Source organism: Mizuhopecten yessoensis, unplaced genomic scaffold (assembly GCF_002113885.1).
Source record: "Mizuhopecten yessoensis strain PY_sf001 unplaced genomic scaffold, ASM211388v2 scaffold6307, whole genome shotgun sequence".
NCBI classification, from domain to species: domain Eukaryota; kingdom Metazoa; phylum Mollusca; class Bivalvia; order Pectinida; family Pectinidae; genus Mizuhopecten; species Mizuhopecten yessoensis.
In genome coordinates this window covers 99,507-113,260 of record NW_018406484.1, presented here as the reverse complement: position 1 = coordinate 113,260, position 13,754 = coordinate 99,507, and the positions used below count along the sequence as shown (strand labels likewise).

General features: G+C 35.7%; 1 protein-coding gene across 2 annotated transcripts in view; it reads right to left on the bottom strand.

The window, feature by feature from the left end:
• Positions 1-1,680: 1,680 nt before the first annotated feature.
• LOC110451941 (protein rolling stone-like) overlaps positions 1,681-13,754 on the bottom strand; it is a 20,915-nt gene continuing 8,841 nt past the window's right edge. Inside the window, exons 2-6 of one of the 2 annotated variants that reach the window (XM_021500173.1) lie at positions 11,350-11,418; positions 9,787-10,026; positions 8,950-9,160; positions 5,564-5,680; positions 1,681-5,068 (exon numbers count right to left, since the gene is read on the bottom strand). In XM_021500173.1, the coding sequence (XP_021355848.1) occupies positions 4,698-5,068; positions 5,564-5,680; positions 8,950-9,160; positions 9,787-9,999 (912 nt within the window). In that variant the 5' untranslated portion in view covers positions 10,000-10,026; positions 11,350-11,418 and the 3' untranslated portion in view covers positions 1,681-4,697. The remainder of the gene's footprint in view (positions 5,069-5,563; positions 5,681-8,949; positions 9,161-9,786; positions 10,027-11,349; positions 11,419-13,754) is intronic. The other variant, XM_021500174.1, reaches the window with a different exon arrangement.

The window sequence follows — 13,754 nt, the reverse complement described above, 5'->3', positions numbered from 1 at the left end:
GGATGATTGTATTCTTGTTGACAGCAGAAATGTTACATATACAGCTGTAGGAGAATGCCCTTAACTCAATACATGTTATACACCATGCAATAGCACTGATAAATACATAGAACCCAGTACATACCTTTGTATACCCGGTCATCTTAGCAGCTGTGGTAAATATGCATGAAGACAAATCCGCAGATTCAACAGAATATTTCAAGTAAAGTAATATGATATTCAAAATGCAAATATAACATAAAAACTACATGAAATCCCCACTCATATCAACAAAAATATACTACTATAAATGTACATGAAGTCGGAGCAGGCTCCAAGTTCTACTCCTAGTTCTACACTTAGTTATCACAATATGCTAGAAATTTTGTGTGTGTAAAACATCAGTGTATTATGCTCCTAGTTTTACACTACGTCCTACTTTACAAGTAGCTCGTCACCCCATTAGACCTATTACAGTAAAAGCATAACTTGTCTACATCAGCAAGGGTAGACCAAGATGAATTTTCTATCCCCACTCCACTCCTAAAATCAACCCGTGATATTTTTTTAGTATCATCACATGTTCCCTTAAATTTTCATATTGAATTATTTTTCTGTTTTGCTTCCAAATTGTTTTCAAGAAAAGAATTGGTGATGCCATAAATTTCCAAATAACTTCACCCGTCTTCCAATAAACCTTACACATTGGATCTGCGTCTGATCTGTACCTGATTGTAAAAGAAGGCAATACGTCACCTTATAAACATTATCACTTGATGTAAAATGACTATTCTTAATGTAACAGAGCACATGATTAATTAAATATGAATCACTACCTCCGCATGGGATCGAACCCGGGACCTCTGGCTTACTAGTCTAACGCTCAACCGATCGAGCTAAAGAGAAGTTCTCTATAGCCGAGCGATATATTGCGGCTAGTATTTACCAGGGTTACATACTCCCCCTTCCAGGAAAGAACTCGTCCTCGAGTTTTTCCAGGGGTAACAGCGATGCTTGTGGAGCAAGGCCGAGTATTTTTCCCGGGTCCCTACGTGGGCGCCAATGTAACAGAGCACATGATTAATTAAATATGAATCACTACCTCCGCATGGGATCGAACCCGGGACCTCTGGCTTACTGGTCTAACGCTCAACCGATCGAGCTAAAGAGAAGTTCTCTATAGCCGAGCGATATATTGCGGCTAGTATTTACCAGGGTTACATTAATAATTTTGAGACCACAATTTTATGACTAATGATATCAATGTAGTAAATGTATTGACTATAGGTAAACAAAAATTACCACATCTGATCATAACCTACATAATCAAACCAGGAACTGATACCAGGGCGGCGTATTGTGTCGAGGTTCATTTCTCCCCACTGCGCCTAACCATGTGTTAAATATCTGATATCGAGGCTCAGACCTATCAAACATGTACAGATGCTGATCTGAAATCGGATCTGAACTTATGCATTATGGCACTTGTTTTATGAGTGAATAAGCTCTGGTGTACTGAATTTTTTTCTAGATTTGTTTTAAGTCCTAAACTCATTCAATCCAATAAGTCATCTAATTGTACTCAAAGTGTTTTTTCACACATAAATCTAGTTTCATTTCCTTGCCACTCATATAGTTAAATGTCTTTTTAAGACCACAAATTTATCTTGGGAAAAGGTTTTTCTTCCGTATAATCTGTTATTTTTACGCAATGCAACTAAGTCAAGCTATTCAAAAAGTTATTAAACTTTGTTTTGATATAAAAAAAAATATATAAGTGACGATATAAAATAAAGAAAACGAAAGAAAAAGTAAATATCCCACTATATTCGTGCATGTAGTTGTGCATATTTCAACAAATATTATATATAAGCATGATTAATGTATACGTACACGTTACCAGATACAAAAATTGCAATAACATGATTTACAACATGTTGCCAGTGTTATGGGGCTTTGAACACCATGTCCCAGATGCACCTTATATGTCATTCTGATGTATATAAAGTGCGTCTCGGGATACATCTGGTGTACTTTAAATAACAACATACTCGACTCATTATCAAGGTTTTCCAAATAGAAAGTTAACGTTTTACACCAGTCAGGTGAAAGTATGAAGGAATGATTATATTTTAACATTTCGGGATCTTGTATTAATTTTTAATAGTTAAATGACACGTACCAAGTTTTTAAGTACACATTATTTTTGTTTAAATGTCTACTAGAATATGAGTCTTTTTGTGTGAAGTATCAGGTGGTTATCATTTGAACCCGATAATAAGCATATTTTGCTTTAATAACGAGACATTATGTAAACATCATTTTTGTAATTTTTATTTCACTGTGTCATTAAATTGATGAAAATCTATACAAGCGAGTCCTGCACAGACAATGACAAGGAAAAGACTTTTCTTCTTAATGAGTAACTTACATAATGTAAAAACAATTTGTGTAGTAATATTCTTATTGTGAATATGTTATACAGCTTTATATTTTGCAGTTTTATCTCAACCCTCATTTTAAAAAGAGAAAATTCACACAGCTTGCTCTTTGCTGAGTTAATGTTATTTTTTTTTTTTTTTGAGATTGTTTGCTTTGAAATTTTACTTCATGTTGAATTTGATTATTCATCTTACCAACCAAAATATGACTGTATAATCTATAATCTGCAAACAGTAGCAACTGTTTTGTAGCCACACAAACGTTGCAGAGTGACCTCCCCTTTGGTTGTTCACAAAGGCAGCCATATTAATTACAACAGTAAAATATCTTAACAGGCACAGTTTACAGAAATACATTAATTATAGTAAAACAACGGCCGGCTAAGCCACCAACACTGATATATAAGTAGATACCATATCAATCTGATTAAAATCCTATCCTACATTCACTACGTATCACAATAAACGTGATACGTAGAGAATGTAGGATATGATTTTAATCAGACTGATACCATATATACAGTTCAAAGGGTACATAACATGAGAAGTACAGAGTATTGGAGAAATCTCTCTTCTCTATAACATGGTCATCACTGTGACATCACAATAAAATGTCAACACAATGACAACACATTCGGGACAGTAATTTAGCTTACAAAACTAACATCACATACCGTAAATATACACGTATGGTGGTCACCTCAGTCTGTAGTAGGCTTATGTTACATATATTCGACTAAAGACTCTGATAATATGGATAACAATGCGTAAAGGTACAAATGGAGATTCAATTCTAAGATCAAACCGTGTTTGTTATTTAATGGTACATATTTGAATACTATATTGATTTAGCATTTCAAGCTTAGATCTCATGTAAATTTACTGATTAGAAATGAAATATTTCATTCCTGTATTTTTTTTTGTTTAGAAATAAATTATAGCTTTTATCTATGTAGCACAATTACACCAAAAGTTTTATTTATATGCATATAGCATAATGTATATATTGCAGATACACGAGTAAAAAATTCGCTCCGTCGGTAACCAATCTCATATATGTATGATTTATAATAAGAGTAAAAGTACTAATGTCACAATATCAATTACAGTAGCACAGCAGCGCACGAGCAAAATAATCTCAAATAAAATATAAACATCTATGACTTGACTTAAATATTTGCATTGATATGGCAAAGTTTGCATCATAGTTGAATACCAGTACGATAAAAGGTAAGGGTATACATGTAATATAGACTAGAAAATATGTACACAAACATATAGAAAATTATAAACCAAAATGACCTGTCAGTTTGAATTTTTATCAGCATTTTTAGAGCAGGTGAAAGATATATAATAATTTCTTTATTTACCTGTTTCAAATTTAAATTATTCAAAATTCAAAATTTTGATGGTTTGCATTATTTCCTTCCATATTTGAAAAAAATTGTAAACTAAGCAGCTCAAATCTATACGGTATAATACCATTCTTGCAGTCAACTATTTTTGACAAAACACATGAACATTTATAGAAACACTTAAAATTCACATTTTTCTTATATCTTGAAAAGAGCACCAAAACCATGACATAAGACGTGTACATTACGATACAACAAAACAAATCCACAAACTCATAAAGCTTTAGCACTTCTTGTAAATTGTAGCACAAAGTGGTTAGACAATGTAGAAACTAACATGGAACACAGGAAATTTACCAATGTTGGTTGGAAAGTTACCAATGTTTGTTTATATTTTAATAATATGAATTATTGTGCCCTCACATTTCTAGCTTAGATAACAAGATGAAAGACAAATAATGCATTAAATGGGCGAGAAACATTTTAAACTGGCAATGTTGTCCAGCATATTTAGTATACACTGTACGACAATCAACTGAAGATGAAATAGACTGTTAATAGCTAAAACTTCACCATAAGGTCACTGAGTCTGGTCTTTTGTTTTCTATGAAATATATTCTATTATACCTGTTACAATGGTACATACTACACCAGTCATTTTCAAATGATGCGGACATAAAGAGAGATTCACAACTGATGTATAAAAAGCTTGTTTAAGCAATTAAGTCCTGACTGATTTCAAAATTTGTGAAAATGAGCACAAAAAATTAATACCCAGATACACTTAATATACAAAAACGATTTTACAAAAGTGAAATCAAAATTAAATCACCCTTTTGTATCTTTATATACATAAACATGTCTGTCAAGAAAAAAAAGCAACTGGTAAAAATAAATAATTTGTAAGCAAATACTATGATCTTCACTTTGTCATTGAGTGACGCCTGTCCATTGTCCGCAAAAATCGGTGAATGAAGACTCGAAACCTGTACAAGAAAAACACCATGCTGTGTAAAAGAGGGGCGACCAGTGCTGCTATCACTACTATGTAGGCAGCTGCAGTGCCAGGACTTACTCCGTAGTTCAGTGGCTTGTAAATGTAGGAATGTCCGAGATGACTTGTTCCGCCTGCCAGAAAGTAGATGAAGGTAAAGAGGCTATAAACGCAGCCAAAGGCACTGGCGTAAATACAGTGTAGAAGTCTGATAGGTGTCCTCGTCACTAGTGTGTCCACTAACACAAACACAGCATTAACACCATGGCTGTTCAGATTTATCACTGTATATCCAGAACCTGAAAATCAAGTTTAAAGTTAGAACAATGTTTCATTCCATTTGATAGAAATGATTAACCAAAAACTTTTTAATTTACAGACTGATAGAGCTGATTGAAGTATTAAATAAAATGTCAAACAACAGGTGTCTCATTTTAATTGATATCAATTCCATGGTGATGTTTGACATGCTGTACATGTAGTCGTTATAAAGATACCAAGTAATTGGCTTGTCAGTAACATGTTTGACTTTTGGTCAATCATCAAAGCACTACGGACAATTTGTTATCACTAACATTTAGGCAAGTCCAACAGAATAGTTGAGCAGTTTACAAAAGTATACATACATACTGAAGTGAACATGTCAATGTTTGTACTAGCAAGTTTTTACCCAATTGTTGAACTAGCTAGAAATTATCTTCATTCAGGGGAGAAAGGATGTGCGGTCGATAAACATAGAAACCTTTCAAGTGTCAAGTTACTAAACTTTCCTATGGTTACGACTGACCGCTTACCATCATAGGCTATGGTCCAAAATAAAATGGTAACTATTTGAGCAGTGCCAGAAGTAATATTGTGAAGTAGCCATTGGAGCTTGATTCTTGGGGAGTTCCGTAGTTCAACATGGATATCTGGAATAAGAGCCAAACCATATTATGTCTATATAACAGTAAAACAACAAGGATTTATATACGTCAATGAAATTAACACAACCTTCTGACAAACAGTGTGTTGGAGATATCCAGGCTTGTATTAATAGAATTGTTAACACCAGAACTCTGACATGTCCCTGAATGCAAGCTTCAGGACCCTGTTGTTTGCTTGACCACATATACATTTGTATAACTCCCATTATCAATGCACATAAGTCACAACGATCATGTTAGATTTTGGTATTAGGGTAGTTATAGCATTGCCCACATAAGTCACAACGATCATGTTAGATTTTGGTATTAGGGTAGTTATAGCATTGCCCACATAAGTCACAACGATCATGTTAGATTTTGGTATTAGGGTAGTTATAGCATTGCCCACATAAGTCACAACGATCATGTTAGATTTTGGTATTAGGGTAGTTATAGCATTGCCCACATAAGTCACAACGATCATGTTAGATTTTGGTATTAGGGTAGTATAGCATTGCCCACATAAGTCACAACGATCATGTTAGATTTTGGTATTAGGGTAGTATAGCATTGCCCACATAAGTCACAACGATCATGTTAGATTTTGGTATTAGGGTAGTATAGCATTGCACACATAAGTCACAACGATCATGTTAGATTTTGTTATTAGGGTAGTATAGCATTGCCCACATAAGCAATCTGACAGTAGCATTATGAACAAAATCTGATTTAATAAAAACAAAGCTATAGCCTAAATGAAAGGTCCTGTAGTTTATACCTATAAATTATTACAAAAATACTGTTATTTTATCCCAATCTAGATTACACACTAGTACAGTACTCTGCCATCATAAGAGCTTATAATAACATTCAGTACTCTGCCATGATAAGAAGGGCTTATAATAACACACTGTACTCTGCTATGATAAGAAGGGCTTATAATAACACACAGTACTCTGCTATGATAAGAAGGGCTTATAATAACACACTGTACTCTGCCATCATGAGAGCTTATAAGTACACACTGTACTCTGCCATGATAAGAGCTTATAATAACACACTGTACTCTGCCATGATAAGAGCTCATAATAACACACTGTACTCTGCCATGATAAGAGCTCATAATAACACACTGTACTCTGCCATGATAAGAGCTCATAATAACACACTGTACTCTGCCATCATAAGAGCTCATAATAACACACTGTACTCTGCCATCATAAGAGCTTATAATAACACACTGTACTCTGCTATGATAAGAAGGGCTTATAATAACACACTGTACTCTGCCATGATAAGAGCTTATAATAACACACTGTACTCTGCCATGATAAGAGCTCATAATAACACACTGTACTCTGCCATCATAAGAGCTCATAATAACACACTGTACTCTGCCATCATAAGAGCTTATAATAACACACTGTACTCTGCTATGATAAGAAGGGCTTATAATAACACACTGTACTCTGCCATGATAAGAGCTTATAATAACACACTGTACTCTGCCATGATAAGAGCTCATAATAACACACTGTACTCTGCCATCATAAGAGCTCATAATAACACACTGTACTCTGCCATCATAAGAGCTTATAATAACACACTGTACTCTGCTATGATAAGAAGGGCTTATAATAACACACTGTACTCTGCCATGATAAGAGCTTATAATAACACACTGTACTCTGCCATGATAAGAGCTCATAATAACACACTGTACTCTGCCATCATAAGAGCTCATAATAACACACTGTACTCTGCCATCATAAGAGCTTATAATAACACACTGTACTCTGCTATGATAAGAAGGGCTTATAATAACACACTGTACTCTGCCATGATAAGAGCTTATAATAACACACTGTACTCTGCCATGATAAGAGCTCATAATAACACACTGTACTCTGCCATCATAAGAGCTCATAATAACACACTGTACTCTGCCATCATAAGAGCTTATAATAACACACTGTACTCTGCTATGATAAGAAGGGCTTATAATAACACACTGTACTCTGCCATGATAAGAGCTTATAATAACACACTGTACTCTGCCATGATAAGAGCTCATAATAACACACTGTACTCTGCCATCATAAGAGCTCATAATAACACACTGTACTCTGCCATCATAAGAGCTTATAATAACACACTGTACTCTGCTATGATAAGAAGGGCTTATAATAACACACTGTACTCTGCCATGATAAGAGCTTATAATAACACACTGTACTCTGCCATGATAAGAGCTCATAATAACACACTGTACTCTGCCATCATAAGAGCTCATAATAACACACTGTACTCTGCCATCATAAGAGCTTATAATAACACACTGTACTCTGCTATGATAAGAAGGGCTTATAATAACACACTGTACTCTGCCATGATAAGAGCTTATAATAACACACTGTACTCTGCCATGATAAGAGCTCATAATAACACACTGTACTCTGCCATCATAAGAGCTCATAATAACACACTGTACTCTGCCATCATAAGAGCTTATAATAACACACTGTACTCTGCTATGATAAGAAGGGCTTATAATAACACACTGTACTCTGCCATGATAAGAGCTTATAATAACACACTGTACTCTGCCATGATAAGAGCTCATAATAACACACTGTACTCTGCCATCATAAGAGCTCATAATAACACACTGTACTCTGCCATCATAAGAGCTTATAATAACACACTGTACTCTGCTATGATAAGAAGGGCTTATAATAACACACTGTACTCTGCCATGATAAGAGCTTATAATAACACACTGTACTCTGCCATGATAAGAGCTCATAATAACACACTGTACTCTGCCATCATAAGAGCTCATAATAACACACTGTACTCTGCCATCATAAGAGCTTATAATAACACACTGTACTCTGCTATGATAAGAAGGGTTTATAATAACACACTGTACTCTGCTATGATAAGAAGGGTTTATAATAACACACTGTACTTTGCTATGATAAGAAGGGTTTATAATATCACACTGTACTTTGCCATGATAAGAAGAGCTTATAATAACACACTGTACTCTGCTATGATAAGAAGGGTTTATAATAACACACTGTACTTTGTTATGATAAGAAGGGTTTATAATAACACACTGTACTTTGCCATGATAAGAGCATATAATAACACACTGTACTCTGCCATGATAAGAGCTTATAATAACACACTGTACTCTGCTATGATAAGAAGGGTTTATAATATCACACTGTACTCTGCCATGATAAGAAGGGTTTATAATATGTTGTTACCTTTCTTTTCCTTCTTTAGAGCAATGTACTGCCAAACATTGACTGCACGGAGGATCTGACAGAAAGTGAGGATGTAAAAGGACCAGTAGGTCAGCATGATGAAGATCTTCCAGCCAAGGTTACCCCCAAAGGCTGTGTAAAACACCATGATAGTAAAATAGAAGGCCACAATAGTCCTGTATATTGCATAAGGCACTGGGTTGTCACTCCACTGAAATCAACCAGAGAAAGATTTTAATACTGGCCTGTAACCCAACAATTAAAGCAAATCAATGGGGACAGATTGCTCTTGAATCTATTTCATAATCATTCAGGGGTTTAAAAAAAAGAATTCCTGTACAATGTTATTTTTCTTCTAATTTTCATCTTCTAATACTATATGTATTAGTTTTCAATTATAACATCCAAAAACAGGAAATGTTTGATTATTTATTTGTTATAAATATACTGGTCAGAAAATATTTCCATTTTTATTCTTGTTATAGAAATAATAGGTCCTTGTGTAAAAAAAAAGCCTGGATTCTACATCATCAATTACATGTGTAAGCCTCAGACAATGTCAATTATAACTAATTGGATAAAACATTTTGAGTAGATAATATCAGACAACTGTATATCAGAAAGTATTTTTATGTACAATTCATTTAATACTACATGTAGTTCATAACTCTGAAACTTCACAATCACGTTATATCATTGAAAATTTACACCCACTGTAAAAAATATCTTAAATAAAAGAGAAAAGCATCAAATAACTAAAATGCAAACACTGCAGAATTCCAGATCTGTATACATGTACAAAATGTTATACACAGGTAGAAATGAGTCCTCGATTACCTGTGACAGTACAAAATCTTCTGGGCAGGCATGGTCCAAGCTATAGCGAGGTTGGTACAATTCTGAAGAGCGTATGCCACTCTTTCCAGATGGCCTCCCTTTCTTGTCCGTGAGTGAATAGTAGGCATAGCGTGTATAGGTGGTCAGAGCGTGATGAGCCATCCGCATACCACCATTGGTAGCGTCCACAAACTTGGCCGTTAGCTTAAACATCACAAGGCTAATGGCTACGCGTGCCACCTACAAAATAAAGATTTGATGAATTCTAAAACTGATCACAAATTGTTAAATGTAGTTTTGTACTGGGTATATATATGCTGTATATATATATAAAGGGAAGTAAAAGGATTCTCAACACCACAATATATATATATAAGGGTATGATAAAAAGTGATTAAATGTCCATGTGAAGGAAGTAAATATAGAAAAAATAAAATTAACGACCGACTAAAAAACTAGCTGCTTACACCCTTCACAGGGCTCTTCAGGTTTATTCAAAAGAACAACGTCGTGACGTCACAATTACAGCTAGTTTTTCAGTTGGTCGTTAATTTTATTTTTTCTATATATAAGGGTATATATGGTATACAGATAACAAGGNCCAAACTGATCATTATCTATTTAAATATACACCAAAATTTGGCACCACACAATAAGCATTGAAAACACAATCCATATATATATGTATGATAGATTTTATCATACTAGGATTATTTCTGTCATACAATTTTATATGGCCCGACTATTAGCAATTGATAAAGTTTTAAAACCAGTTTACTAAGAAGTTTTATACAGTCTCATACATGTGTATATATATATAGCAGAAAGGCCTAGCGGACGATCTGAAAAAATTGTTTTTATTCTATATTTTCCTTCGCAAGGACTTATTTATTTATTATCCACTATATATATATATATATATATATATATATGAGAAAAGGTGATTGATATTCAGTCAAATATTTTTTTTGAATAAATCCCTTTTTCTTTTAATAAATGTCATATAATTTATATATACCTACTTAGTAATTGATTCTGTCGACCCAAACTTATACATGTATACTAGTTAGCAGTATACTGTAACCTCTATGTGGCTCACACAACTGGACAACTTACTTCTTTTTTGTACAATACGACATGTAAACAAGTGAATTTTGTGGGATTTCACTTAATGCTATGTTTGAGATTCTTTTTACTGTAATGTAATGGTAATCTGGTATATCTTAAATAACAAATCCACAATTTTAGTCTTTTAGGCTTATGTTGTGTATATAAAATTGAAGATAAAATATCAAAGCTCTTGTATAATACATGTGTTTACTTATACATGTAAAATATTCCTACTACCGGAATAACAGTGTTCTCCTTTTTATCCAAGTATTCTTTCCTTCTTGTGAATCCAAACAAACCAGCACTAAATCTATTCATCAATTTGTCCTGGGATTTTTTTTCCATTTTCACAAAAAGAAAGGAATATAAATTTAAAAGCTGGATAAATCCTCAGTATTGTATCAGTTCTTAACATTTATGTGTATAAACATATCTCACTATTTTTATACAGACCTTTTTAATGTGATTTTTCTCCAAAGGAAGTATTTAACAGTACAGTACATGTACAGCTTGTATGGATATCTGCAAAACAGAAAATCTATACACTACCGATACATACCAGTATATATACACAGACTTGTGAAATCTCAGTGACATCACTAAACTTTCCACATAGGATGCAATTAACTGTGAGATATGAGTATGAGTCATGTGATCACGGTACAGAGTTCTAGTGGCGCAGTGATACAGGAAATTATACTGTATCATATACATACAGGTCACCATGCATGTACATGTACATGCCTTCATACCGATCCACTGCTTCAAATAACACAATACGCAGATACAGTCCTCATATATATATGTTCAGTAGTGTAACAGTTCACATCTCTCCTGAATTACCTTAATCAAGTCCTGATGTCAGTACAAATAAAATAACTGTGCATATATGCCTTCTGGTTGTTGGCAATGATCCTGCCTTTGTAACAATGGATCCGTATTATGAATGCATGCATGGATTTACGTCAGCAAAATAACATACAAATGAAAACACTGTCCATCAATGGGGATATGTTGAACTTTGCTGATCTTTATGGAAACTACTGTTGACTGGACGTTGGACCTCCACCCCCCTATATTGTCATACTACGTATACTTCTGTTGACTGGACGTTGGACCTCCACCCACCTGTATTGTCATACTACGTATACTACTGCTGACTGGACGTTGGACCTCCACCCACCTGTATTGTCATACTACGTATACTACTGCTGACTGGACGTTGGACCTCCACCCCCCTATATTGTCATACTACGTATACTACTGTTGACTGGACGTTGGACCTCCACCCACCTGTATTGTCATACTACGTATACTACTGTTGACTGGACGTTGGACCTCCACCCACCTGTATTGTCATACTACGTATACTACTGTTGACTGGACGTTGGACCTCCACCCACCTGTATTGTCATACTACGTATACTACTGTTGACTGGACGTTGGACCTCCACCCACCTGTATTGTCATACTACGTATACTACTGTTGACTGGACGTTGGACCTCCACCCACCTGTATTGTCATACTACGTATACTACTGTTGACTGGACGTTGGACCTCCACCCACCTGTATTGTCATACTACGTATACTACTGTTGACTGGACGTTGGACCTCCACCCACCTGTATTGTCATACTACGTATACTACTGTTGACTGGACGTTGGACCTCCACCCACCTGTATTGTCATACTACGTATACTACTGTTGACTGGACGTTGGACCTCCACCCACCTGTATTGTCATACTACGTATACTACTGTTGACTGGACGTTGGACCTCCACCCACCTGTATTGTCATACTACGTATACTACTGTTGACTGGACGTTGGACCTCCACCCACCTGTATTGTCATACTACGTATACTACTGTTGACTGGACGTTGGACCTCCACCCACCTGTATTGTCATACTACGTATACTACTGTTGACTGGACGTTGGACCTCCACCCACCTGTATTGTCATACTACGTATACTACTGTTGACTGGACGTTGGACCTCCACCCACCTGTATTGTCATACTACGTATACTACTGTTGACTGGACGTTGGACCTCCACCCACCTGTATTGTCATACTACGTATACTACTGTTGACTGGACGTTGGACCTCCACCCACCTGTATTGTCATACTACGTATACTACTGTTGACTGGACGTTGGACCTCCACCCACCTGTATTGTCATACTACGTATACTACTGTTGACTGGACGTTGGACCTCCACCCACCTGTATTGTCATACTACGTATACTACTGTTGACTGGACGTTGGACCTCCACCCACCTGTATTGTCATACTACGTATACTACTGTTGACTGGACGTTGGACCTCCACCCACCTGTATTGTCATACTACGTATACTACTGTTGACTGGACGTTGGACCTCCACCCACCTGTATTGTCATACTACGTATACTACTGTTGACTGGACGTTGGACCTCCACCCACCTGTATTGTCATACTACGTATACTACTGTTGACTGGACGTTGGACCTCCACCCACCTGTATTGTCATACTACGTATACTACTGTTGACTGGACGTTGGACCTCCACCCACCTGTATTGTCATACTACGTATACTACTGTTGACTGGACGTTGGACCTCCACCCACCTGTATTGTCATACTACGTATACTACTGTTGACTGGACGTTGGACCTCCACCCACCTGTATTGTCATACTACGTATACTACTGTTGACTGGACGTTGGACCTCCACCCACCTGTATTGTCATACTACGTATACTACTGTTGACTGGACGTTGGACCTCCACCCACCTGTATTGTCATACTACGTATACTACTGTTGACTGGACGTTGGACCTCCACCCACCTGTATTGTCATACTACGTATACTA